The 27,154-nt window shown below is 51.1% G+C and overlaps 2 protein-coding genes across 2 annotated transcripts; both read left to right on the top strand.

Moving 5' to 3' along the window:
- The first annotated feature begins 419 nt into the window (after nt 1–419).
- On the top strand, nt 420–12,574 carry Gdf10 (growth differentiation factor 10). Its single transcript, XM_005077639.4, has 3 exons — nt 420–1,197; nt 8,683–9,617; nt 11,631–12,574. The coding sequence occupies exons 1-3, from the start codon at nt 900–902 to the stop codon at nt 11,820–11,822; spliced, it is 1,425 nt and encodes a 474-aa protein (XP_005077696.1). The 5' UTR covers nt 420–899; the 3' UTR covers nt 11,823–12,574.
- A 7,231-nt stretch (nt 12,575–19,805) lies between these two features.
- Gdf2 (growth differentiation factor 2) lies at nt 19,806–24,300 on the top strand. The gene is made up of 2 exons (XM_005077638.4): nt 19,806–20,209; nt 23,160–24,300. The coding sequence occupies exons 1-2, from the start codon at nt 19,867–19,869 to the stop codon at nt 24,101–24,103; spliced, it is 1,287 nt and encodes a 428-aa protein (XP_005077695.1). The 5' UTR covers nt 19,806–19,866; the 3' UTR covers nt 24,104–24,300.
- Nucleotides 24,301–27,154: the final 2,854 nt, after the last annotated feature.

The following is a 27,154-nucleotide window of genomic DNA, read 5'->3' as shown; positions in this document are numbered from 1 at the left end:
ACAACCGGAGTCACTGTTGCCAAATAAAGGGTCAGTTAATCGGATAATTCTAAGTCTGTATTTTGATCAAGCTCTTGCTTTCCACTGCCTTAGTTAGGTCCATTGAGCTTTGGAGCCACACACACTCCTTTTGTTGTTAAATCCCAGAGCTCCTGTTCCCAAGATTGCACCTTTGCATTTTGAGCAGAGACAACTAGGCACGCATCCCCTCCAGGGTCCTCATGGGGGAGCTGTCATCTTCCAACCACATAACCATAGCATGCCATTGCAGGGGCAACCCCGCAGGCGGGCCCCCCTCTAAAGGCCGCCCAGCCCCCGCGACGCCCCGGCTCAGCTGCAGGCAGCGACACTCCGGAGCCGGCTGCGGGGTTGGGTCTCCGGCTCTCGGCGGGGGAGCAGGGAGCGCGCCCGCCCACACCCACGGCCCCCACACTGGTGAGCGCACACCCCGGCGCGCGCGCGCCCGCACACCAGGGCGCACGCACAGCACACCGGGGCCACAGACGGGCTCTCCGCGGCCGCGAGTGAGGAGGACGCAGCCGGATTCCCCTCCGAAGGCGCTGTCGGGCACCCCGCCCCGCCCCGCCCCTCGAACTCCCCAGTCCCGGCGCTGCTCCGTGGGCTGCAAAGTTTGCAGCGTGAGGCAATCAAGGGCGCGCGCCGGCGCGGGCTCGGCTGTGCTCCACGCGGCTCCGGACAGCTGGGACCGCTGGCCCGGCGGCGTGGATGCACCGCGCACAGCGCTGCTGCCGAGAGCCAGTCCCGCTACATCCAGTCGGGTCACAGGGGCTATTGGAGTCCCACAAGGACCCTCCGGTCGCCGACGAGGTGTGCAGCCAACACTGAGCCCTTCCTGTCTGTCCTCCTGGGCTCAGATCCTTCGCCACCTTCACTTAGCCATGGCTCCTGGTCCTGCTCGGATCAGCTTGGGGTCCCAACTACTGCCTATGGTGCCCCTGCTCCTGCTGCTGCGAGGCGTAGGCTGCGGCCACAGGGGCCCCTCATGGCCCTTGGCAGCTGAAGGTCTGCAGAGGGACAAGGACCCCCAGCAGTCCCCTGGGGATGCAGCAGCCACGCTGGGCCCAGGTGCCCAGGACATGGTCGCTGTCCACATGCTCAGGCTCTATGAGAAGTACAACCGACGGGGCGCTCGGCCAGGAGGAGGTAACACGGTCCGAAGCTTCCGTGCCAGGCTGGGTAAGTAGAGGAAACACTGGGACCCGGTCCTCCTTATGCATAGAATTCTCTTATCTGTCCTCTCTGCTCCTTTATAGCTCTGCTTCTCCCCAGTTTCTTGTATTGACTTTTAATCCATCCTTTCACCGACAACCCACTCGGTTCTCTGTACCAGAGCTTGCAGTGGAGACCAAAGAGGTACTAGGTGTCAAACCTCCTGCCCCTGGGAACTTCCACAACTGCTGGACAAATGTCATGCTCAAGGCTTTGGGCACAGAGTGGTGATGGACATGGCTGGAGGATGATCGGTGGCGTTAAGTTGTGTTGTCACTTGCTGTGTGGAGGGGAGCATGGCCAGCGGGTCACTGGTGCAAGTACCAAGCACTGAGCCCAGGTAGGAAGCATGGTTGGGGTGGCAAGGGACGGTAGTGCTCTGAGAAAGTCCCCAGGACTTCAGAAGATAGGTTTCCAGAAAGGTCCAGAACCATCTTGCCCCTCTCCATGCTCGACCTCTCCACTCTGTGCATCTGTGGTTGAGCCTGGCAGGTGTTCCCCTGCCCTCTTCTTGGAGGTCACTCTGAGCTCCTGTCCACTAACTTGGGCTTGAGCGGGCCTTGCCAGCTAAGTGCAGAGAAAGTACAGCTTGGGAAGCAGGTGGTGAGAAGACCCTGGTTGTCATGGTGGCTGTCCATGGTTTCAGCATGCTGCTCCAGAAAATGTGGGCAGGGGTCTCCTGCAGTCCCGTGTGAGAGGAGGCCGTTCCCCAGGAGAGAAATCCTTCAGTCGTCAGTCTTCTCTCCCAAGACCGATAGAAACAAATCTCAGGCAACTTTGAGGCAGAGCAGTGTAGGCTCAGCACTCACTACCTGCCGCTCACTGGATTCGTGACCCTGGGTAACATTGTGACTTCAGATTCAGACATAACCCGGGGAAGGGAGAGGCATGTCCTCGGTCACACTCACCAGGCCAGTGTCCCTAGGTTCCTAGGCCAACCCTGGCCTCCCTGATGCCTTTTATTCAATACCAGGAGTTCATTTCTGGAGAAGCATTCTAAAATTAAGCCACGTAAGAAGCATTTGGCACGGTTGAGTGAAATCACAAAAATTATGTGGACTTGTTTGTACTCTGTAAAATGGGCAGCACATAACAGTGTCTCCCCTTCGGGGTTGAAGAGGAAATGAAGTCGTAAGTTCAGAGCCCTGGCCCGGTGCTATAACTCCAGAAACAAAAAGCACTGTTATGAGCACTTTGAACTTGACCTTTGCTGCTCCTAACTCAGGTCCTGGAAGCCTGGAAGTGAGAGAGAGGTCATCAAGGTCACCACTGCAACACGAAGTGAGCATGTCCACTGGGCACGGGCACCTGCTGCAGTCCGTTCATTAAGGGGTGCAGTTCTGCCTGTTTTCGCCAAACAGATAATACTTCCCAGTGCAAATAACAGTGGACATTTTAACCACCACAAATGGCCTGGGGACTACACTTTAATCCAGCACTCCCATTTTACAGACAAGCATAAAAGGACAGGACAGGGGAGGAAGCTATTGTGTGTGCCAGGCAGTAACTGCTGCTCGCTGCCACATGCCACCCCCGTCTCGCCGTCAGAACTGAGCATGGGGTGGAACAGACACGTTTAAGACATCAGAGTTCTGACCCAGTCCTGAAGTGTCTGAAAATACCTTTTACTTGGATTCCTGATACAAACTAGAGAGTAAGCTTCACCGGTTACTGGCTGTGTGCTATGGAACATGTCACCTCCCTGTTCTGAGCATGACTTCTCGTGTGCACATGGAAGGGGTGAGCACTGAGTAGGAGAAAAGGTAGATTTGCGCCTCGCATTGAGTCAAGGCTTGGTTTCTTGTGCCCTGACTCATCCAACTTGTCCCACACTTAGCCTCAGATGCTCCTGCCTCTTGACATGAGGGCCCATCTGTGAGGCCTTGTGAGCACAGACCCTTGCCACAGTCCTGGTCTGGAACGTTCCAGTCCCGGCAGGCTCCAAGGAGGCCTTCCCAGGTCAGCACATCCTGCCAGACAGCAAAAGCACCCACTCCCAAAAGCTGCTACCGCCACTTCACCTCATCTAGAGCGAGGCCCAGGTTCTGAACGTGAGCTACGATCCTGATCCCAGGTCTGTAATCCAGCCACGGGACTGCCCTTCTCAGGACTAAGACTTTCTTCCCATTTCTAAACTGCGACTCCCCTCCTGATTAATAATGTTTTTAAAGGAGCTCAGCTATGGCAAGTACTTTGAACAGTTCCTGGTATGTGCTCATTTGCAATTTATTAGCTCTTAACTGTGATTACCCCAGCCTTCCTTGTCCCCTTCCACTCCCCCCTAAAGTGCACTTTGTTCCCTATTAGTCTGCATCTGTGGAGGGAAAGCCTTTGAGGCCGGCCCTAAGTTCAGGTTAGACCACCATTTACCTCCACACTCCCAACGAATGATCTGTGTTTAATCCCAAGCTTGGCCCCTGCCACCCTGATACCAAGCTAGTTTTTCTTCATCTCCCAAGCATACCCAGCTCTGAAAACTGCCAAGTCAAGCTCATCTGGTTCTCCAGTAGATTACCCCAATTCTGTTACTGTAGCAAAATACCAGGAGTTGAGTAACTCAAGAGAAAAAAAGATTTATCTAGCTCACTTTCGGTGTCTGGAAGGTAATGGCTCTGGTGGTAACCCTTGGGTTATGTCTTGGTGTAACAGATACATTGTGACCAGAAAATTTGTCACAAAGACTGAGCAGGAGGCAGAAAGCAAGGAGAACAGGTAGCCTTCAGCCAGGTGTAAGAGCCCCTCCCTTGGAAACCAAGTGAAATCTAATGAGAGAAGTATCTCCAGTGACTAACGTTTACCCGTTAGACGCCACCCCTTAGAGGTCCCAGTACTTCTAAATGTCGCCACACTGGAGACCAAATGCCCTGCCCTGCATTTGGAGACAAACCAAATACAAAACATAGCATCAGACATTTCCTAAGCACTTCATCTGGAGGACACAGAGATACACAGAATGTTGGTCTCACCTAACGTAGCTCATGAACTGTCAGGGCAGGTAGGCTAGGACAGTGGGATGGGCATGGCAGGATGCTCTGCAGGGTCCCCAAGGGTGGCACTGACAGGGAGGGGCCAGTGAGGTCATCACAGCCAGAAAAGACCCTAGCATGTTGATGGGCAGGTTGGATGCAGAAGTGAAACCGTCCACCGTGTGTTGGAGCAGAGCTGTTGGGCTTTGGGTTAGGAGGAAACGGAGGAGACAGATAAGCAGAATGCAGCCAATCCCATGGGTACACCTTGAGGGTGTATAGAGAGAAATGGGAGGGGTGGCGGGGGAAAAATGAGGAGGGAAGACAGGCATTTTTGTTTTTGTTTTTGTTTTTAACACGGTAGCAAATGTAAGTTATTCTTAATCATACATCCAGATAGAACCAGAGTTAAAATAATGTTTTGTAGACTCATTTAATTTCTGCACAAAAAATACACGTCTGTCTACAGACGTACGCACGTATGCGTGCACATAGCCATCAGCCTAATGGAGCTGCGTTGTTTTCTGCATTCAGTATCCGCCTGCAGCTCCCCTTCAGGTCTCTGCTGTTCCCTGCAGCCACTGCAGGTCTTCCCATGGAAATGGCCTCTTCCTCTGGGTCTTGCTGAGGCTCTTTTCATAGTGGGGGTATTGACTTCTCATTCCTCGTGATTGGTGCTTTTGGTGCTTGTGTATGACATCAAGGGTTGACAGTTCTAGGATAGCTGTCACAGTCAAGGCCAGACAAGAAGGAAACCACGGTGAGTCGGATGCAGCATCTACAAAGCCAACCGTGACTGGGCTTGGTTTGAAGCCAGGAGAGGGGAGGATGGAGAATTCTCTGCCACTCTTAGAAGGGCTAGGTGGCTCGTAAGGCCTCCTACTCAGAAAGACCCTCGGAATAAATTTTCAGCACAGGCCCTGTCCCCTTCTTCTCTGCCAACAAGGGAGTGTTCCTCTACTTCCCACCTCCAGCTTGTATAAAAGTTTGCATTTCAGCATGGCATGCCTACGCTGTTGTCCCTGATGACTGTTCCAGGGACAGTGAGGAACGCGTGGCTGGAACTATTTGTATTGGGCAGAGCCATCTTTGGCCATCAAGGTATCTGTCCCATTCCTACTGTCACCAGGGTGAAGCTGAGTGCTCCACTAAGAGGCTGGGGTCCCAAGAACCCCAAAGATCCATAGAGAATAGATTGTTTGAGTAAAGGCAGTCCTTTTTCCCTAGGAAATACAGAAACCAAAATTACCCATTTTTTTCTTACAGCAGGTGATATTTGCTTATGGGCTCTTGGGCACACCATGACATTAGAGCACACTATTGTGCAGGGGTGGGGGGCAAGGGGCATGTGCGTTTAGATGAGATCCACCTGGAGACACACCTTGCATCTCTGCCTTTGGGCTGCTGTGGGACATTACACTAGTTACCTGCTCTCTCTGGCATGGCAAGAATGTTCCCTTTGTTAACAGAAGCAATGGAGCCCACTCGGCCCCTGCCCCTTCCTGTCTTCCTACAGGGCAGGGTGTGCACCGGGAACCCATCATTCACATCTGTTTCTGAGCAGCAGCTGTCACCAGGCCTGTGCTAGGATCTAGAGATACAGCATGAAGGCTGGCAAAGCCTTGCACTTTAGGAGTATGTGGAGGGACTTATAATAATAAACAAATACATGGCAGGATGTTATGGGTAGCCGGAAGACAAAGTCAGCGTGGACAGTGCTGAGTAAAGAATGGTGTCTTTAGGTGGCAAGGATCTAAGTGGGAGTGGTACCCAATGTGAATGCTCCCATAATACGGTACCTTGTTTAGACTGTAATGTGACCAGACCCTAAGAATAATTGTGATCATTACCATTCTGTCTTCCCAAGGGGCTTTCAAGCACCTTCAACTGTCTTTTCCAGGACTCCAAGCAGTCCATCACTTAGCCAGCACAGGCCTTTTGCAAATGTTTATTGGGAAACCGGATGGATAAAGAAAGGACAGGAGGACGAAGACTGTCTTCTCATTGGCTGTGAGGCAGGGGCCACAGTACTCTAGCACAGGATATAGGACAGAGAGACTTCTCTTCTTATTTTCTCCTTGGTGCCCTGTGCCCCACTTAGCTGGAAATATCAGATATGCCTCCACTCTCAACCACAGCCTGGAGACCCTGCATTGCAGGCATGCAGGCATATACATGCATGGACCACCACCCTGGGGCTAGGGGTGACCCATCTGGACCTCAGCACCTCCCACTAGGAGTGTGAATTCCCTCTATCTAAACGCATGCAAGCCAAGTGTAGTAGAATCCTTCCTTCTCATCTGTCCTCTGGAGGCTCCTCCCCTCTCTGGACCAATGAGCAGGATAGCTGACGGGGAAGTACCTGACCTAGATTAAAGGTAAGCTAAAGCTGCCAAGTCAGATGTTGTAGAGACTAGATAGTGGGTGAGCATGTTTGAGTTTGTATAGGAAACCCTTGGTTTGCCATCCTTGATCCTTTAAATGACAATGCAGGGAAGAACCTTTGTGAACACCCCTGTGCCAAGCATATGGCATGTGCCATTTCCTTAGTCCTCCAAGGATCCCAGAACCTGGGGGTCCTCATCTTCCTATGTGACTAATGAAAGAATAAGGCTTAGAGTGTGATGTTCTGCTCTAGGGCCTGGATCTTTTTTTTCTAGGGTGTTTTCCAGCTTAGAGGTGTGTGTCGCATGCAGATAGTGAACTTCCCTATAGGCAGGTCAGTGAGTGGGAGGCAGAAAGTGGCACAGGCTATCCCCTGGATGTCTACCATGAGCCCCAGGCTGAGGTCAAGAGCAGGGACACCCCCCTGTAGCTTCCAGCTACAAAGTTCTGCACGTTCACACACACACCTCCTCTGATGTGAGTGATTCTCCAATTTCCCCCATAGCCATAACCCCCAGATGGGTTAGTTAGGATGTGGGCCTCCACGTCATGTCACTCAGACCCACAGAGTTCTGGGAGGCCAGGTTCAAGTCCGCATGACCCGGCATCAGTTGACACATGAAACACAGGGAAGGGCTGATGTACCTGTGTGGTGCTGCGTGGGACCAGCCTCAGCCTCTACTCAGCCTGCTATAGGTGTGTCCACTTTCCTTATACGTTGTGAGGCTGTTAAGAGGGCCTGAATATTCCCAATAGAGTCGTCTTCCTTCCCAATAGAAATAAAATATCCAGTGGGTAGATATTTTGAGAATTTTTTAAATTTTTATTTTTTATTATTACTTTCTGTTTGTGTGCGAGTGGATATGTACAATATGGACATTAAATCCTCTGGAAGTAAAGTTACAAACAGTTGTGAGCTATCATGTAGGGAATCGAACCTGCATCCTCTACAAGAGCAGCGAGTGCTCTAACCACTGAGCCCCTTTCTGGGCCTTGGAAAATGATCCCAGCTCATACTCTGGATACAGGTGTCATATAGACAGACAGCCTGTCTCTTGGAGAGTGTACTGCCCCCCCCTCCCCATACACATCCTGGGCTTACAAGCTCTGATCCTTCCCTAGCTATGCAAAGCAGATAGACATTCTGCTGGAGAAGGATGAAGTCCTCCCAGCCGCTTTGGTCTCCTCCTTGTCTGCAGTATGCTGAGGTGGCAGTGACCAAAAAAGACCTGTTCTCCTTCTGTATCCTAGACATCCTCATTGCGGAGAGTTTCCATTGCTGTCAAGGCTGGGGCTGTAGGTGACCCTGGGGAACGCCAGAAGGAAAGGGCTTCCAGCTGCCCCTGGAAAGCAAAAGCAGAAGCTTTCTCCAAACACATGTGACTGCTGAATGTGCCCGGCCTTCCTCAGTTGGAGTGTGGGTCTCCAGATGGCAATGTGAGCCTTGGAGTGGAGTGACATACTATAGTCCCCATATTGCTATCGCTTTGAAAAAAATTTTTTGTTTCTCGAGACAGGGTCTCAATGTGTTGCTCTGGGTGTCCTGGAACTCACTCTGTAGACTAGGCTGGCCTTGAACTCACAGAGATCCACTTGCCTCTGCCTCTGCCTCTCTCTGCCTCTGCCAGGATTAAAGACATGCATCACTATGCCTGTCTGTATTTTTTGTTTTACAAATCCTAGGGTAGAACAAACAGCAAACACCTGTGGTCTTCACCCTATATTACCTTGAAAGGTTTAAGACTGCAGCAAAAAATGATGAAGATCTCCTTATTCCATTTCATCTAGAAGAATGATCACATTTTACACAAGTTGCCTTTAAAAACTGCATAGTACAGCGTGCTGGGCAGATACCGGACCAGCTGCTGCCTTGAGGCAGGTCTTGGACCTGACCCAAACCATCATGAACTCTTAATAAAGGTGTCAGTGATGCTCTTTTGTTCTGTGAAAGCCAGTGGGAGGCAAGGAGGAAACAGCAGGGGCTTTAGGGTCTTACAGACTTGGTCACCACCCTCTGTTCCCCTGTCCCCGTTCTGGGCAGAAACCCAAGAACAGGACGCCCTGCAGGAGAAAATCTAGCAGGTCTGCTTTTCCCTTACAGATGCGGTCGACCAGAAGACGCCCGTGTATTTCTTCAACTTGACGTCCATGCAAGACTCGGAAATAATCCTCACAGCCACCTTCCACTTCCATGCAGAACCCCCGCGGTGGCCTCGGGCACGTGAGGTTCTCTGCAAACCGCGAGCCAAGAATGCCTCTTGCCGCCTCCTGACCCCAGGTCTGCCAGCACGTTTGAACTTAATCTTCCGCAGCCTCTCCCAGAACACCGCTACTCAGGGGCTGCTTCGCGGGGCCATGGCCCTGGCGCCTCCACCACGTGGGCTGTGGCAGGCCAAGGACATCTCATCCATTGTCAAGGCTGCCCGGAGAGATGGAGAACTGCTCCTCTCTGCCCAACTGGATTCTGGGGAGAAAGACCCCGGGATACCCAGCCCCAGCACCCACATGCCCTATATCCTTGTCTATGCCAATGACCTGGCCATCTCAGAACCCAACAGTGTGGCCGTGACGCTGCAGAGATACGACCCCTTTCCAGCCGGAGACCTGGAGCCTCGCGCTGCCCCCAACAGCTCAGCGGACCCCCGCGTGCGCCGGGCAGCTCATGTCTCTGGGCCCTTGCAGGGCAATGAACTGCCAGGACTGGATGAGAGACCGGCACCTGCCCTGCATGCTGCCCCGCACTACCATAAGCACGAGTTCTGGCCCAGCCCTTTCCGGGCTCTGAAACCCCGCACCGGGCGCAAAGACCGCAAGAAGAAGGAACAGGATACATTCGCCACCTCCTCGCAGGTGCTGGACTTTGACGAGAAGACGATGCAGAAAGCCAGGCGGAGGCAGTGGGATGAGCCACGGGTCTGCTCCAGGCGGTACCTGAAAGTGGACTTTGCGGACATCGGGTGGAATGAATGGATCATCTCCCCGAAATCCTTCGATGCCTACTACTGCGCGGGGGCCTGCGAGTTCCCCATGCCCAAGGTACCACCTCCCTGCTCTGATCTTGTCTCATTCTGACTTGGTTCTGCCCTGGTGGCCATCCCTCTGTTTGCCTGGCCTGTTTCATCATTTACAAAATGGAGACGCTACATCTCCTGTCTGCAGAGGCAGGAGTAGACAGACAGAGGTGCCCCACAGCCTGATAGGGTTTATTTGGTTTGGTGGTGCTTTTTTAAACGTTGACTTTAATTTTTTTGCTGAGACTATCTGTTTGCACGTTTCTCAGACTGGCTTCAGTTCTCCTGTTTAGCCTCCCAGCTTCTGGGATTGAAGACATGTGCCACTATGCTTTGCTTTGAATTGGGAGGGTTTTTATTAATTTTAATTTTATTATTTTTATTTTTGCCATTTTTTATTTTTAAAAATTTTTTACATTCCAATTATAGTTCTCCCTGCCACACTCCTGCCCCCCTTTGCCTCCTCCCATCCCCCCCCCCCCAGTCCACTCCTCCTAACCAGTAAGGGCTCCTAGGAGGAGCCAACGTAGCCTGGGGGCAGGGCCAGGTCCCTCCCCCATACATTAAGGCTGAGCATGGCATCCCACCATAGGGAGTGGGCTCCAACAAGCTGGTTCATGTACCAGGTTTGTATCACGGTCCTACTGAATTGGGATTTTCAAAGCGAGGTATGGCTTCCTAAACGCAGAGAAAGGACATTCCCACAGAACAGGCGTCTTTGGAGGTTGGGTCAGTGCTGCCCTCCTGTGGACAAGGCAGGTATTCAACGTTCCCGTCTGACCAAGACTCTCCTTCCTACCTATTCTGGTCTGAACCAGGAGCAGGAATCTTCACCGTCAGACTGCTTTTGGTGTCAGTGCTCTCCCAGTGGGCTCCCCCTGGTTTGGTGCACCCAGCAGCCCAGCCAGCACAGTGGTCTAAAAGATACATAGTGCTGGACTATTTTATCTTCCTGGTCCTGAGTTTTCACCTTCCCCCAGGCTGACTTAACTCCACCCACCTGTCTGCCGCCTGTGCTGGACTAGGCTGCCCAGGTCACCCCTCAGCACCCACAGCAGCGTCCCTTGCTTAGCTAACTCTGCAGACTCCTCTGCGGTATGTCTTCCAAGAAAGAAAGTTGGTACATAAATCCAATCGAGAACCTCAATAGCCATGGGAAATCCCGGGCCCAGATGGGGGCTGTATAATCTGTCTGGAATTCAGGGGCTTCCCCTCAGACCCATGCTTGTACAAGAGAGAGGAAGAGACCCATGCTTGTACAAGAGGCAGCCGGTAGAGAGAGGTGATCGCTGATGGGTTTTGCGTGGGCCCAGGGCAGATGTGCTCTTACATCTTCTAGCTTCATCAGACTGGCTTGCTGTCTCCCCACGTTCAGAACGCCAGCTGAGCCCCTCACCCGTAGGTACTCATGCCCTTCTCTCGCTGCCTCAACCCCACTCTCCGCTTCCGCTGCAACCTCTGCAGCCAGCCAAGAGCTGAGACCCATCACCTGGCTGTCCGTGTTCATCTTTTCAGAAGCGGCCAGTTTCCGAGCCAAGACACTTTCTAACGGAGGCATCTTGATTGTGTTTCTTAGCCATTTTAAGCCTCGGTGTCTGTGTCAGTAAAATGAAGGCCATATTGTCCATATAGATTAATAAGACATCAAGATGAGATGATGCCCTAACGCTGCACCCGTCACCCTACGTCAAGTGCATATTGAAATGCCTGTCTGCAGCTTGTGCCACACTAGGCATATCATTTTAATTATAGCCAGGGTGGCTCCAGAGTCATGTCTGCTGCCTGAAGCGTGGCTCTGGGCTTGCAAAAGCTTCCAGCTTAGCTCCTAGGAAGGTGATGCGCAGGCGCCCCCAAGTGGCCAGTTTCGAGTAGCAGGCTAGAAATAAGTGGGCATGGAGCACCAGGACTGAGCCTGTAGCTGCTTTCAGAGGAAACGTGTCCAGCTCTGGGCAGAAGCCTTTGCTTCCAGCCTTGCATGGCCTTATTCGAGACGCGGCGGTAAGCCCTGAGCGCTCAGCTGTCTTTTCTCATCTTGCAGATTGTCCGCCCATCCAATCATGCCACCATCCAGAGCATCGTCAGAGCGGTGGGCATCGTCCCTGGCATCCCGGAGCCCTGTTGTGTTCCAGACAAGATGAACTCCCTTGGAGTCCTTTTCCTGGATGAGAACCGGAACGCGGTTCTGAAGGTGTACCCCAACATGTCTGTAGAGACCTGTGCCTGTCGGTGAGATGGTTGCGAGGCGGAAGACAGCCCTGCCCCGCGGAGTGGCGTGCTTGGAGCCAGGACTTGACTCGGGGCAGTTCCAGGTGCGAGGCGAGCTTGTAGGTAACCCTGTTGGGACCTAGAAAGATCTGTACACAGTGCCATCGCTGCTCAGCCTTTCCCTGCTAGTGTAGCCCTGTAAGGACTTTCTGAGTTCCTGGCAGGTATCTGGAATTAACTGTGGTCTGCAGTTTGCCCGTCAGCCCTACCCACATTTTTCAAGGCCTGGAAATAGCATGTATGCACAATATCAATTTCATGCATTCATCATCTCAAAACCTGGAAAGACTATGCAAATCTTGGGGTACTCACCCCTGTGGAAATCTAAGTGCTCATTTACAACCCTCAGGCTGTAATACTGTAATACATACTAGAAATGGGGCCTCAATCTTGGCATGAATGTTTTCTCCTACGTTTTCACTACACAGTTTTATACATGCAATGTGCATATGCAGTCGAGATTGGCCTCTTCCTTTAATATATGTATTCTCTATTTTAAAACAAAAGGGAGAGCGTTAACCCCATCCCCCACAGAGGTATTAGTGCAGGTTACATGTGGGCTGTTTGAACATGCATGTGGAGATAACACGTGCAGTAAAATGTTGGAATACTAAAAAATAACCAAGATTTTATATTTTTGTAAATTATACTTTGTATACTGTAGATTGTGAGTGTTCTGTGTTTTTATGGAAAGCTAATAAATTAAAGGTACAGCGATATCTGGGAAAACTGAATGTCACCCATTCCAAATTATCAATTGTTCCTTTATCCACTCTGTAAATCCCTACTCTGGATTAACATCAAAATGGGGTGAGGTTCCAAGATGGTAGAGTAACCTTCCTCGAGTTTCTTCATACCCCTGACCTAGTTGGTTGGCAGGTGTCTGTGGCAGCTTTTGTCTTGAGTGACAAGAACGGGTCTTTCAGTTGGGACAATAAAAACAGATTTGACATAACCAGTTAGGGAATTTCTCAGGAGGTTCACAGTACTAGAGGATGTTTGTAGGATGTATGTCTGTCTCCCAGCAGCCAAGTCACAAACAGCCACCCCGAAGGACTCTACTATGAATAACACTGGCATGATTCTTGCCTTCCTTATGGTGGTTATTCCTGAAGCGTGGGGCTGGGCATTTTTAAAAGGAGGAACGCGGGCCCAATCTGAGGTAGAAATACCACAGTCCAGTCAGCCATGTCCTGGGGAATAACACTGGCTGGAGCCTCACCGCATGGACTGTAAAGTTGCCAAAGCTGAGAGAAGACGGAACTGAGGACAGCGAGGCAGGGGTACTGAGCTCAGTTCTCTGAGAAGTGCAGGTGAGAGGAAGACCTGGGCACACCACCCCCACCCAACCACCACATCCACCTGGGCTGAGGGGGGCTCTGCCGTCTGCACAGCCCGTCGGTGAGTACAGCTTGGGGAAGGGGAGTTGGATGTGGAGGAGCTTCTGCTTCCAGGCCGTCCTGAGTGAACTGCCAGTGCCCAGTTCCACGGCCCTCTGCTCAGGTGACCCCGGTGGCTTGGGAAGCCTGGGCAATCTCTGAAGAAGGTTCCAGTGACAGCATTGTGGTCTGGGAGACCTGCAGAAGCATCCTGGATGGGTAAGCATGAGAAAGACACACGTGGACTTCACAGAACCCATCAGCACCCTCACCCTGTCCTCGGAGGTGCTCCACGCACCCTAGGCCACGGGCATACACAGCCACCCATGTTCGTTAGCCAGGTGAGACAGGGCCATGCCCACCAACACAGGCCATCTTAGTCCTTTCTCCATGAAGGGACGTGCGTGAAGTTAAGTGAGCCCTTCTAAGCTGTTGTAGATGATGCGAATGCCTCCAACTGATCTCAGACTTAGTGCTTTTCTTGCCATGTCAAATGCTTTTGAAACACAGTAGAATATAATTATAAGAACAGCAAAATAAAATATTGGGTCTTGAAACAATTCCACCCTTTCTTCCAAATATTAGATCCTGCTGTTGCCTTCCCCACTCATTTTTTCCCATTGAGCCGTTGGCTGGCTTACCATACCTGTGATAGCTTCATTTGGTTCCCTCTGCCATCTATACTTTCTGGGAGACCACTGAAATTCTCAAAGGCCTGCGACCCTTCCAAGTCTTCGTCTCTAGATTTCTGGGATGAGTTAGAACAACCTGAGAGGCTCTGACTGGGGTCCAGCCATGGGCATGGGTTCAGGACAGTGCAGAGTGCATACGTAGTACTCGGGGGGCCCTGGGCCTTATGTCAAGATGAGTTGGAGGTGTGGTAAATTGGGCATGTGAATGATGACATCCCCACGGCAATGGAAAGAGTGGTGTCATTGTTGACCCCCTCTAATTTAAACAGCAGCCTTTATTTCAGATGAAATATCTATTTTGCCGCAGAATTGCCTCACAATTCAACAACCAATGAATGTCTCCGGGAAAAAAGTCATACAACATATAATGTGCTCACCAGTGCCTTATGAAGGCCACAGGTAACTTCAGGTTTGATGCTGACAGTTGTTTGGGTCAAGGACAACATGGCCAATACTGCCCATGAATTTCCCAACTAGTGGCCCTTCTGAGAGTATAAAGGATCACTTCAATGGCAGTGAATACAGTCACTGCAAGGTGAGGTCTAGGATGAATGTATTCACAAAATTACATCTTTCTCCTTAAAACCAAAGCATAACATTACATTGTTCCCAGAACCAAAAGGTTCCAGAACACTGCGTAGATATTCATGGGTCCCTGAGGCCACTCAGTTGAGCCTGGGCTGGGCTGGAGGGAGAACTTTGGTAGCTTGCCAGTGGATTATGACCTTGAACTTGTACATCCTCTAAAAGGAAGACTACAACATCTTAGAGAGTAGTTCCTCAGATCAAAATCCAGGCTCTGAGAAGTTTCAGGTTTGGCTCGGATTTGATAAGAGTGTGAGAGCAGAATCTTGGTGAGACCAGGTAGCTGGTCTGGGGCATTCTAATAAGTGCCTCTGCATGTACACGTCATTCATAACACCATAACAGCCACCAGATGCCTGGACCTAATGCTGCTTCTGTAGCCAGAATGGAGATGGCGCCTCTATGGTGGAGAAACGTACAGATGTCTGGTAGGGGTGGAAAGGCATGAGAACAGGCCTTCAGAAGGACGTGGTGGGGCAGCTGTGGGGTCGGATGAGAAGGAAGAGCTGGTCTTGGCTTGAGGAGAACATTGCAGGTGTCACCTGCATTTGAGCATCTGATGTTGGTGCATCAAGGAGGGTAAGAGGTGGCCTGGCAGGGAGACCAGGAGTGGAGCTGCTGACAAGCTCTGACTGTGTGCTGTGTCCAACAGCACCGAAATCAGAGCTCCCCTTAGTCTGTTCTACTCTGCCAACACCTGGAAACAGAAGCTTCCATGGATGATGAGGTTACTCAGGTTTCTGTTCTCCATGCTCCTCTCCAAGCTGGTGATGCTCATTGGAGTGGGGTCCCCTTCCCTGCCTCTGGCAATCGTCACCTACATCTCTTTCAGTCCTAGGCTCCCTCCTCTAGTCTCACCCAGCACTCTTGATCGGATGAGCTGGGAGTGAAAAGGTGTAAGTAGCTCTGTTTATTTATTCAAATATTCAACATCTTCTGTGTGTCAAATATCTGTTAAACAACTCCCCACCCCATATCTGTGGACTCCAAATTCTTAGATTCACCCTGGGATTGAAAACACTTGGTGGGTGGAGTGTACCTGTAACTGTGTGCAGGGATTTTTCTCTAAATTGTACACTATAACAACTTGGGGTAATCTTATTTTATTTTAGAATATATTTTGTCTTTGAATAGACACATAGAAATTGCACTTATCTGTAAGGTGTAGCATAGCATTTTAATTCATATACACAATACAATGATTAGATCAGAGGAATTGCCTTATCTATTGACAGGATTTGCATTATTTCATCTCTGCATTTCTTTGTGGTTATTTAAAGATATATTTTGATTTGTGTGTATGTGTGTGTGTGTGTGTGTGTGTGTGTTTGCACCATGTAAGTGCAAGTGTCCACAGAGACCAGGAGAGGTCACCAGATGCCTTGGAATTGCAGTTGTAGGCGATGTGAGCTGTCTGACATGGGTGACAGGAACTGAATTCAGTTGCTCTGAAGGAGCAGCAAGTGCTTTTGTCTGCTGAGCCATCTCTCCAGATGTTTTCATAAAGGAAACTGAAGCATCCTCAGATTTTGGTATGTGTGTGGGAATCCTGGGCTCATCTCCCACGAATTCTGAGGGACAACTACTTCTTCATGTTTCATTTTGTAAAAGACTCATACAATTGTCCTATGTTATCAAAAGCTCCGTGCTTAGAGCAAATGTTTATCAAAACATACACTCACACTCATGGGCACACACACACTCACTCACACTCATGGGCACACACACACTCACACTCGTGGGCACACACACACACCTGTACAAACACACTCACACTCACACACTCACACAGGGAGGGGAACTAGCACATGACCCCCCAAATAAGGCCGTATCTAGCGTTCAACTTGAACGTGCCTCAAAACCACCTGCTGAGATCACACAGCTTTCTGATGAATTCTGAGCCTTTGTGTTTCTAAGCACCTCCTAGGTGTTAGTGTGGCTGGTCCTTGGGCCACAATTTCAGAACTACATTTCTAAACAGTAAGCTTACCGGGCACTGTCACAGGCCAGGAACATTCAATGAATCGGTGCTTATCATGGGCCAACTGGAAACAGGTTCTCAAGGAAGCTCTGCCCAGATCTGGGAAGTAATCCATTCCAGCCCTTCCTACCTTCAGATACTCCCTGCAGCTTCTATGAGCATGTCTGTTGCATGGGGACGTTCCTCTAGACAATTGCATGTAGTGTGTCTCTCGATAACTACAGGAAGCTGGACATGGTTGCGCACGCCTTTTAATCCCAGCACTGGAGGCAGAGGCAGGCGGATCTCTGTGAGTTCCAGACCAGCCTGGTCTACAGAGCAAGTTCCTGGGCAATGAGGGCTACACAGAGAAACCCTGTCTCGAGAAACAGAAAACAAACAATGGAGCTGCAAGGAAGAGAGAAGTGTGCTCAGAGTGGTATGTTCTAGTTCCTGACAGCCTAGGGCAATTGTGCTATGGACACTCAGGTGAACCCTTTCTCAGCTCCACAACAGCTGAAACCACAAGTGCCCACCTTGGGAGGACAGGTTTCAGTGACGCTTGAAATAAGTCGATGAGCCAAATACACCTCTTGTGTTCACCCAGCTGTGTCTCTCCCACAACACAGCAACTGGACGAGATGACTTGGCATCAGTCTGAAGCTCTCCAAGTCCCACTAGCACTCCAGGTCACCAGAGTTTGGCAGAGACTTACAGAGCTGCGCATGTCAGACTGTTGACTGGGTCACAAGGCTGTGGATGGTTTTTTATCTCCTTTAAGTTTGGCTTCCTCCAGTTTTCCACACCATACGCTGTTGTCATTATTGGGGTCAAATTTTGCCAACTTCTTTTTTTAAAAAAAGTATTGGGTAGCTGCCCTTTGCACTGCCCAGTGCACATGCCGTCTCCCTGGAGCCTCTTGTGCTCAGCCTCTGAGTGCCGCGGGTTGGCCCCAGAGGCTCTGGCACACGGAGAGACTGCCCAGATCACCCTCCAGCCCCCCCCCCCCCCCCCGGGCCCGCTAGCACTGCAGCTTCAGCCCCATCTCCTGGCCCTGGGATTGTCCCATCTGTCTTCTCCCAGCCCTTACACTTCTTACATGGAGTCGGTGCTCAGGACACTGCATTTTCCGCTCACAAGCATGGCTCCTCAGCTGTGGCCTTCCCTTCTGCCCTGATGGTATCCCCAAAGCGCGGGTACAGGTGGGAGTCCAGTCCACCCTCCCTCTCTGAGCTCTCTGACCACAGCCTGCCCTGCTCATCCTGCAACCTCCTGAACTTTCTTGGCCCTGTGGTCCCTCTTCCCAGGAGCCCCAACAGCACAGAACACTGTAGCCCCTCTTGCCTGCAGTAGACCACCACACTTTCCAAATATTTTTAGCTGTGCTCTTTCTTTGCTTTAATTAATGCCACTTGTGATGGAGATAGATGGAAGCTAAGTATGGGGACACCACTCTTTTTTCTCCCCCCTTTTTAATTTAAATTAGAAACATTCTTGTTTTACATGTCAATCCCAGTTCCCTCTCCCTCCCTTCCTCCCCTGAGCCCCACCAAGCCCCCATCCCATCCCCTTTCTGCTCCCCAGGGAGGATGAGGCCTTCCATGGGGGATCTTCAAAGTCTGTCATATCATTTGGAGCAGAGCCTAGACCTCCCCCTGTGTGTCTAGGCTGAGAAAGTAACCCTCCATGTGGAATGGGCTCCCAAAGTCCATTCGTGTGCTAGACTCCATAGATTAACCAGACCTCCAAACTATCATCCTCGTTCAGGGGTTCTGGGTCAGTCCTATATTGGTTTCCCAGCTATCAGTCTGGGGTCCATGAGCTCCCCTTGCTCAGGTCAGCTGTTTCTGTGGGTTTCTCCAGCCAGGTCTTGACCCCTTGCTCATCACGCCTCCCTCTCTACAACCAGATTCCAGAGTTCAGCTCCGTGTTTAGCTGTGGGTGTCTGCTTCTGTTTCTGTCGGCTACTGGATGAAGGCTCTAGGATGACATATAAGGTAGTCGTCAATCTCATTATCAGGGAAGGGCATTAAAGGTAGCCTCTCGACTATTGCTTAGATTATTAGTTGGGGTCAATCTTGTAGATCTATGGACATTTCCCCAGTGCCAGATTTCTCTTTAAACCTGTAATGGCTGCCTCCATTATGGTTCCTCTTTTCTTGCTCTCCTTTATTCTGGGGACACCACTCTTAAAATAAACACTGTCCTTGGGCTATCACAAGCGGCCTTCACAGGCTAGAAACCATCTCTGGGCATGGGATCAGTCTCAGAACTGCCCAACTGCTCCTGTGTATTCAACTTGTGAGTGGGTCCCCTGGTTGATAGGTATGACCCACTGACATGAACCAAGTCACACTCTGAACATACATGCACACATACACACACACACACACACACACACCCCTACACATATGCTGTTGCATACACAAGCACCACACAGGCCAGGGACGGGTCTAGAACTCAGGGTCTCTGGATACATATGTCTGCGGTACTGAGGAGCCACTGGCCTTGACACAGAGTTTCCTCCCCAAGATCCACTCAGTCAGACCCAGCCCTGGAGGGCTGCTTGACTATAACCACCCACTACTAGGAGCTGGCAGTGGCTGCCTACATGTATGTAAACACATTTTCTAAGTTCTTACCTCTATGATCCTGAAAGGGAGGCTCAAAGAGCTGAGGCCACAGCTTAGGGGAACAGGCAAAGGAGCTGGGTCTGGAGGCCTCATCTGCGTTGCGTGTGACGTCATCGGAGCGCTGAGTGTTCTGGGCCCATGCACACTCCATTCTTAGTACTTAGGAGCCCTTTCCTCGGAGAGCAGTGCCTAGTTACACTGCCAGGCCCTGATAGCATAAGGACCAGCCTTCACCAACCCCGGCACAGCCCTCACCTCACCCCACCTTCGGTGCCCCCACGGTCTGTGGCATCTCCTGGGTACTTGGTGGGCTTTCTATATATTGGGGAACTTCCCGGCCTCTCGTTTCCTGGATTCTTTGTTCCTGTGGTCCAGGGGGTGGGGTCTGCATCCCCCTGCCCGGAGAGTCTTCTGACGAAGGCAGCAAGGAAATGAACAAAGATCCTAATTAGGGTGGATGACCCCCAGAGAAATGCGGATCCTCTTCAGTAGTCGACGGAGTCCTTCCCCCCAGCCCCAGTACTTGTCAGATGTTTATACAGTCTTCATTAAAGAGAGCTGCCTCAGATAAGAGGTCCGAGCATAGCATCCACACCCAGATAAGAAGTGTAGAGGCCTTCAGATTGCTGAGGAGAACTGAGCCAGCCAGGCTCCCTGCTGAGCTGTCAGCAGGGCAATGTGGGCCCGTTCCTCCTGGGCTCCTTGCTGCACCCGGTGACACACCACGACAGCCCGGCGGAGACCCCCTTCAGGGCCCAAGATGTCCCCTGGGGCCTCCTGGGTGGCCCTGCTCATGCTGTCCCTGCTGGTGTGTCCCACACAACAGAAGCCGCTGAAGAGTTGGGACCAGGCATCCCCGGGGGGAAACGCCGGCAGCATCCTGGGGCTGTCTGGAGGTGGAGAGGAGGGCTTCTTTGACTTGAAGATGTTCCTGGAGAACATGAAGGTGGATTTTCTGCACAGCCTTAACCTCAGCGGCATTCCCTCCCAGGGCAAAACCAGAGTGGAGACACCCCAGTACATGATTGACCTGTACAACAGGTACACTAGCGACAAGTCGTCCACTCCTGCCTCCAACATCGTTCGGAGCTTCAGTGTGGAAGGTATGCATAGTGCTTCCCGAGGGGTCCCGAGGGGTGGGACATACCTACAGCACCCTGCCCCCACAAACAGATCTCCCAGTTTATACTGAAGTGCATTACAGGAAAACGGGGTGGAAACGGAAGTACCCACTTCAACTTTTGTGTGTGCCTAACGGCTTCCCTACAGGGCAGCACGCATCATGGGGCCTGACCATCAACACTGAAGGATCTGATGGACTGCCTGGCTCCTCCCTGGGGCATAGACATTTAACCCAACAAGTAGTGAGGGTGCCAGGGTTCTGCTTTCTTCTGACCCCTTCCCCTGTCCTTTCTCCTCTTCTCTCCCCTCACTTCTATTGCCTTCTGTCTCCTTTGCTTTCCTTCCCGCTCCCCCTCCTCCCCTTCCCGTTCCCCCTCCTCCCCTTCCCGCTCCCCCTCCTCCCCTTTCCGCTCCCCCTCCTCCCCTTCCCACTCCCCCTCCTCCCCTTCCCTCTTCCTCACTTCCCTTTCCTGCCCCCCCCTTCCCTTTCTCTTGACTTCTCTCTCTCTCCCTGTCCCTTTTGGACTTAGAAATAGATCGCTCGTTTAGCTCCAATAAGCTGGTATATTTTTAAGCTTTGAAGGAAAGACAGTCTCTCTCTTAATGAGCCTTTTAAACCTAGATTTTAAAATGTTAATAGAGTCGATGTAATCTTCCTCAGCACAGCAGGCGTTTCTGTCCAGTATGTTTTAAATGTAAGCGTCCTCGTTATAGGAAGACTAGATGAACATGGAGGTGAGGTCAGTAACTGATACATCACAGATTTCCAGAGATCTGGGTAGAATGAGTTACTGGACGGAAAGGCCGGGTTGGCAGGGCTGAGGAACCCAGGCCAGGCACACTTGCAAGTTCATGTCACTGGCCCTATTTCCTGCACCAAACCAGCTCCCCTTATCCTGCTATGGCATCTCACTCTGAAGGACCAGGAGCACAGGGCCTCCCCATTTCTGGTCCAGGATTTGCCCAAAGATCCCAGTTCAGAGTCATAGCCAGTTCTGGCCAGATTTGTCCAGCCTGCAGAGCGTGTACCAATCTAAGGACACTTGTGATCAACACGCATGCTCAGTACTCCTAAGTTTTCTGACTGCCCAACAGACGTTTCAAGGGCACTTGCCTTTTTAAAAAATATGGATTCATTTTTTAAAAACATAGTTTTCAGGTCACCAGGGCCCTGGGATTGTCTATGATGTTTGCCTTGGAGAAAGACTGGGTTTGGGGGGTTTTATTGTTGTTCTTGACGTTTTATTTTGCTTTTATTGGGATCTAAATAATCATATTCCATGGGTTGGAATGTGAAGACCAGCTAGAGACACAAGCCCACCTACACAAATATCCTTGACACAGTTATTACATGAGTTAGCAGCAAGAACAGCACCAACATCAACAACACATATACATGCACACACATACATACATACATATATAAGTACATACATGCACACACATATATAAATACATACACACACATACACACACACACACGAACTAGGAAACATCCATCTAATCCCAGTGGGCATGGGATTTCTCATGTCTGACAGTGGTCCAATGACCTCGGTAGAGATATGTCACAGTAAGGTCGCCTTGGGTCGTGAATGCAATGCACAGTTCTCACTGTTCTGATACACCGTGGTATCACCACGTTACTCAGGAACTGGAACGGCACATCCGTGCTGAGTGAGGAGTCCACAGAGAGCCTGAGTAAAGGGCCACATGCTTTGTCACAGCACTGGGCTTGCACGAGTTGGGACGGGGACAGAAATATTAACTGAACATCATCCATTATCTCAGGACTGGCCTATAAGTCCCATGTGCTACCTTGATTTAAAAAAAAGCAGGTAAGATGAGCCCCATTCCACAAGAGAGGAAACTGAGGCACCGAGGAGCTTAAAAGTGAGGGACAGAGTTAGGACTGACACTCCATTCTTTAGACAACTTGCTAGGTTTCAGAAACAGCATGATCTCTGTTCATGGTGGCACATACAGGAATCCCCCTAATCTGAGAGACTCCAGGCCTCTTTCTGAGGCTCTACTGTGGTTAAATAAAAAAAATATGACTCATAATTTCTAGATTACTTGTATCACAGGTGAGATTATTTTTTAATTCTCGGTTTCCTTACTCACGGTCTTACCGCGCCTGGTTTACACATTGCACGTTAGCACAGACATGCATATGGAAGGAACACTGTCCAGGGCTCAGAAATAGCTGTGCTCACAGGCATCCACTGCGTGTGTCAGAACATGTGTCCCAAGGATAAAGCAGCCATGGCGTGTGGGCGGGAACTCACAAGAGGCGGTGTCTGTGGTCAAACCGAGCCCAGAAGTGGAAAACTGAGGCTAAGAAAAGATGCCCGTTTTTGCCCAACATGACAAAACTGTTGGGATGAAAATACTTTTTCTCTTAAAAAAATAAATCCACTTTTACTTTTGATGGAAGTTATTAACATTATTCCAAAATATTTAAACACTCTAACGCTGCATTTTTTTTTTACTTTACTTAAATATGGACTTTCATTGCCCCAGCCAGGACTGTCGAATCTTCCCTCTAAAGGTAACAATGTATTTTCTGGCCTGACATAGATAAGGGTGCCGATTACCTGCGTGTACTCTGACAGTAAAAAGCTATGGAGACTGAACTCCATATGTACAAAGTTGGGATAATAACTAGATCCTCCCAAACTCAGTATAATGCCAGAGACATAGTAGGTGCTCAATAAATAGTAGATACTATTAACCCCAGCTGAAGGTTCCTGCTTCTGTTTTTCCTGGAAAAATCCTAAGAGAAACTTCCTGCATGCTCTCGACACAGATTGGAGACAACAGTGACTAAATCCATCGTCCCAGATGTCCCCCTTAGCAAATCATGAGCTTTGGCTGTAGTATCATAAAAATGGGCACCAGGCAGATGCTCCTGTGCATGTGTTTGCATTTCAGACGCCATATCAACAGCCGCCACAGAGGACTTCCCCTTCCAGAAACACATCCTGATCTTCAACATCTCCATCCCTAGACACGAGCAGATCACCAGGGCTGAGCTCCGTCTCTATGTCTCCTGTCAAAACCGTGTGGGCTCCACTCATGTGCTGGAAGGAAACATGGTTGTTTACGATGTTCTGGATGGGGATGACACTTGGAATGGCGCCTCAGGGACCAAGACCTTCTTGGTATCCCAGGACATTCGGTATGAAGGCTGGGAGACCTTGGAAGTTTCGAGTGCTGTGAAGCGATGGGTCAGGGCAGGCTCCACCACAAACAAAAACAAGCTGGAAGTAACCGTGGAGAGCCACAGGAAGGGCTGCGACACGCTGGACATCAGTGTCCCACCAGGCTCCAAAAACCTACCCTTCTTTGTCGTCTTCTCCAATGACCGCAGTAATGGGACCAAGGAGACCAGACTGGAGCTGAAGGAGATGATCGGCCACGAGCAGGAAACCGCGCTGGTGAAGACATCCAAAAGCGGCTACCAGGAGGCCGGTGAGAGCCATGACGAGGAGGAAGTGGGTGAGCACACCGCGGCGGGACCATTTTTAGCCAGAAGGAAGAGGAGCACCGGGACCAGCAGCCACTGCCAGCGGATGTCCCTCAGGGTGAACTTCGAGGACATTGGCTGGGACAGCTGGATCATTGCACCCAAGGAATATGACGCCTACGAGTGTAAAGGAGGCTGCTTCTTCCCCCTGGCTGACGACGTGACGCCCACAAAACACGCCATTGTGCAGACGCTGGCGCATCTCAAGTTCCCCACGAAGGTGGGCAAAGCCTGCTGTGTTCCCACCAAACTGAGCCCCATCTCCATCCTCTACAAGGATGACATGGGGGTGCCAACCCTCAAGTACCACTATGAGGGCATGAGTGTGGCAGAGTGTGGGTGCAGGTAGTCCCCGCACCCCCGGGGCTGGGGGTGGAGGGCAGGGAAGAGGTGCTGATAGGGTCCTGCCACCCCCGCCCGTTGATCTGAAACCACCCTGGAGAAAGAAAAGAACCACTTGTCCTCCTTGTCCCCAGCGGGTTCCTCTGCTGAAGTGACAATGACTGTGTCATACGGGTCTGCGAGCAGAGCAGGAGCCCCTGGAAGGGTTGGTGGGCAGAAGGAGGTGGGCAGAAATCGGAGGCAAAGGGGGTGGGGGTGGGAGGCAGCAGAAAACCAAGCGGAAGCCAGCAGAAGATGCAGGTGGTGTGCAGAGAGCATCACGGGGCCCAGGAGGTCAACACGTGAAGGCAGCAAGGGAAGAGGGTTCCGTCCTGCGTTTCGTGTTGTTTTCCACACCCCGCTGAGATGTGTGTCACGGCCTCTGATTGCCAGTTGTACAAACCAGAACTCAACAAGCAGTTTACCACAACCCAGCAGTAGGAATCCGCCCTGAGTCTGTGGGGCCCTGAGGCCTGGGGCGTTCCCAAGTGTCCCATGCAGTTTAGCAGGTCACTGAGTGCTGAAGGAGTCCCTAGATCCGGAAGGCCCAGCATGAGGCCAGGCAGGGCTGAGCCAGGCCCCGTACCCACAACTTGCTGTGCCCCAGCATGAACTTCCTGTTCCTGTGACAAACTCCACCCCTGCATAAATGTCCCTAAGCAAGCACAGAATGGAGAGGCAGTTCAGGACCTCTGACACTGTGATGTGAGCTGTTTTGATCACTGGGACAGTCCTCACATGTCCCAGGGGTCACGAAAGGCCACTTGCAATCCCTTATTCCAATTCTCTGTGACCATCTGGGAAGGGCTGCTCATGGCTCGGGCCTCTGAAATTATCTACTCTTGTCTGGACAGCAGCCCAGGGAGGAGCATCCCCTGCCTGAGGACGCCACAGATGACGGGGCTGGGGTTTGAACTTATTGGGATCAAATGTATTATCAGTTAACTATTTTAAACTTGCCTGTTTTCCTTCCTTGGTGACCTGCATTCGAATGATGAGAGGTCCAGCCTTACTGGGTGAGGGTTCCCGGCATCTGAAGACAGCTCTGCTGCTCGTTACTGCCATCGACTCTGCCAGCTTCCTTGAGTAGTGTGTCCCCAGGGAGGACAGCGTTTCCAGTCCTGTGCTTCAGCCTCTCACCTGACTCTCCCAGTGGCTCATGGGACTGGTTGGGGTGAGGAAGAGCCTGATATCCTTTGCCAGGCAGGGCCCAGAAGGACTTCAAAGGTCTGGACCACTCTCCCATTGATGCTCCCACATAATTTAAAGCAATGATGTACATTAAATATTTCCATGGAACCAATGAACAATTATAACAGAAAACTCAATGAAGCATTACTCTTTATTGGTGGAGTTGAAGAAAAGATAATTTCCTGAGACACGCCAGGCAGTGTGGTGTGGCCGCACTGTTGACAGATGGTGATGGGTGGCGACGTCTTCTCCAGGTCCTAGAGATGTTTCTGTGTGTATGAGACAGTTTTACTTAGAAATCTAGTCTTATGTTTGGTATGTGTCTTTCCCGAATGAGAGGTCAGAGCTGAGGATTCTCCAGTTCCACAGCCCTGCACACCTGCCTAACTAGCCCCTAGGAGATAGGTCATCACTTCCCCCAGGGTAGGAGAAGCCGGGGGCAGGAACATGGAATTTCCACAGGGTAAAGGTGTGTGGTATCTGCACGCTGGGGTCAGTGAGTGTGCATGCGCACGTGTGTGTGTGTGTGTGTGTGTGTGTGTGTGTGTGTGTGTGTGTGTTGATATGACCATATTCCCCCTCCCCCACATACACACGTCAGAGAAGAATGTCTCTCTCCGGGAGACAGATAACCTTTGGTTATCTCCACCTCATGTCCAAGGGTGTCTGCCAGTGTCCGTCCACCACTGTCATTCTCAGAAGCCCGCGCCTCAGACACACGCTACCCACAAGCTCATCCCCTCTTCTCCTTCCTCAGGCCAATGTTCTGCCCATTCCCATCCCCAACTTCTAGCTGTACAAGTGCCATCACCTGTGAGGGGGACCCCAAACTCCAGCATCACCCATCAATTCGGGCTCAGTGGTGGATGTCCCATTAAAGGACTCCATGTAGGACACGGCTGGGGCTTAGGGTCCCTTACAGAGAGTCGTGAAGTTTGACTTTAATGTCATAAAAATAGACACCAGGCCGGTGTCCCTCTGCATGTGTTTGCATTTCGGATCCTGTCTCAACAGCTGCCACAGAGGACTTCCCCTTCCAGAAACACATCCTGATCTTCCACACCTCCATCCCTAGGCACATGACAACCTGGTACACAGTTTCCAAGCCCCAGCATGGGAGATGACACTCTCCTGGTTTGTGCCACTCCTGGGTGGCATGAGTCTTCTGGAGGCAAGGCCATAGCCTCTTGCTTTGGTCACTTCTGGAGGCCAACATGCCCCGAGGCACAGCCTGAGGTGGAGCTGAGCACAAGGGTAGAACCCACGAGGAGAGACTCAAGAGGGGTCTCTGGCTTCCATACCACTGGGATATTTTCACATAGCGTTTGTCGAAGGTTGCTCGCCCGCCACCATGGATTGAAACACAATGTGGTCATCCTCTGGCCACTGACATGCGAATGAGCCCATCAGTGTAGAGTTACATTGGACGCTGCTCCTAAAGCACCTTCCGTCCCTGGTAAAGTGGTCACTGCAGCGTGCATGGAGATGCTGGCGTCATGGTGCTGCCCTTACGCTGCTCAGGGAGAGAAAATCCTCTGCCTCTTTTACAACCTTTCCTTTGAGCCAGGAATAAGGGGAGAGAGCTGACAAATGTTGAGAAAATGTGCCAGAAACGTGAACAGAGGGTCAGATCTCTGGCAGTGGTTTCAGGCCTCATCTAGGCAGACAGAATCCGTGTTTTGATGCAGAATGCCTACCCTGGGGTCTAATGACCCTGTTATCTCTCCCCAATATGTGCCAAGGAAGCCCACGAGGCTTCTCCAATCTGTGAGCCGCAGACAGCAAAAACACCCATCTCTTGCATCCGCGTGGCGAGTCCTTGGGACAC

Source organism: Mesocricetus auratus, unplaced genomic scaffold (assembly GCF_017639785.1).
Source record: "Mesocricetus auratus isolate SY011 unplaced genomic scaffold, BCM_Maur_2.0 Super-Scaffold_100006, whole genome shotgun sequence".
Lineage (NCBI taxonomy): Eukaryota > Metazoa > Chordata > Mammalia > Rodentia > Cricetidae > Mesocricetus > Mesocricetus auratus.
This window is presented reverse-complemented; position numbering and strand designations above follow the sequence as displayed.

Excerpts from the sequence above, each read along its gene's own strand:
- Gdf10 (XM_005077639.4), top strand. The coding sequence starts at position 900 with ATGGCTCCTGGTCCTGCTCGGATCAGCTTGGGGTCCCAACTACTGCCT. Across the intron at positions 1,198-8,682 it reads AAGCTTCCGTGCCAGGCTGG|ATGCGGTCGACCAGAAGACG; the intron begins GTAAGTAGAGGA and ends TTTCCCTTACAG. Across the intron at positions 9,618-11,630 it reads GCGAGTTCCCCATGCCCAAG|ATTGTCCGCCCATCCAATCA; the intron begins GTACCACCTCCC and ends CTCATCTTGCAG.
- Gdf2 (XM_005077638.4), top strand. The coding sequence starts at position 19,867 with ATGTCCCCTGGGGCCTCCTGGGTGGCCCTGCTCATGCTGTCCCTGCTG. Across the intron at positions 20,210-23,159 it reads TCGGAGCTTCAGTGTGGAAG|ACGCCATATCAACAGCCGCC; the intron begins GTATGCATAGTG and ends TTTGCATTTCAG.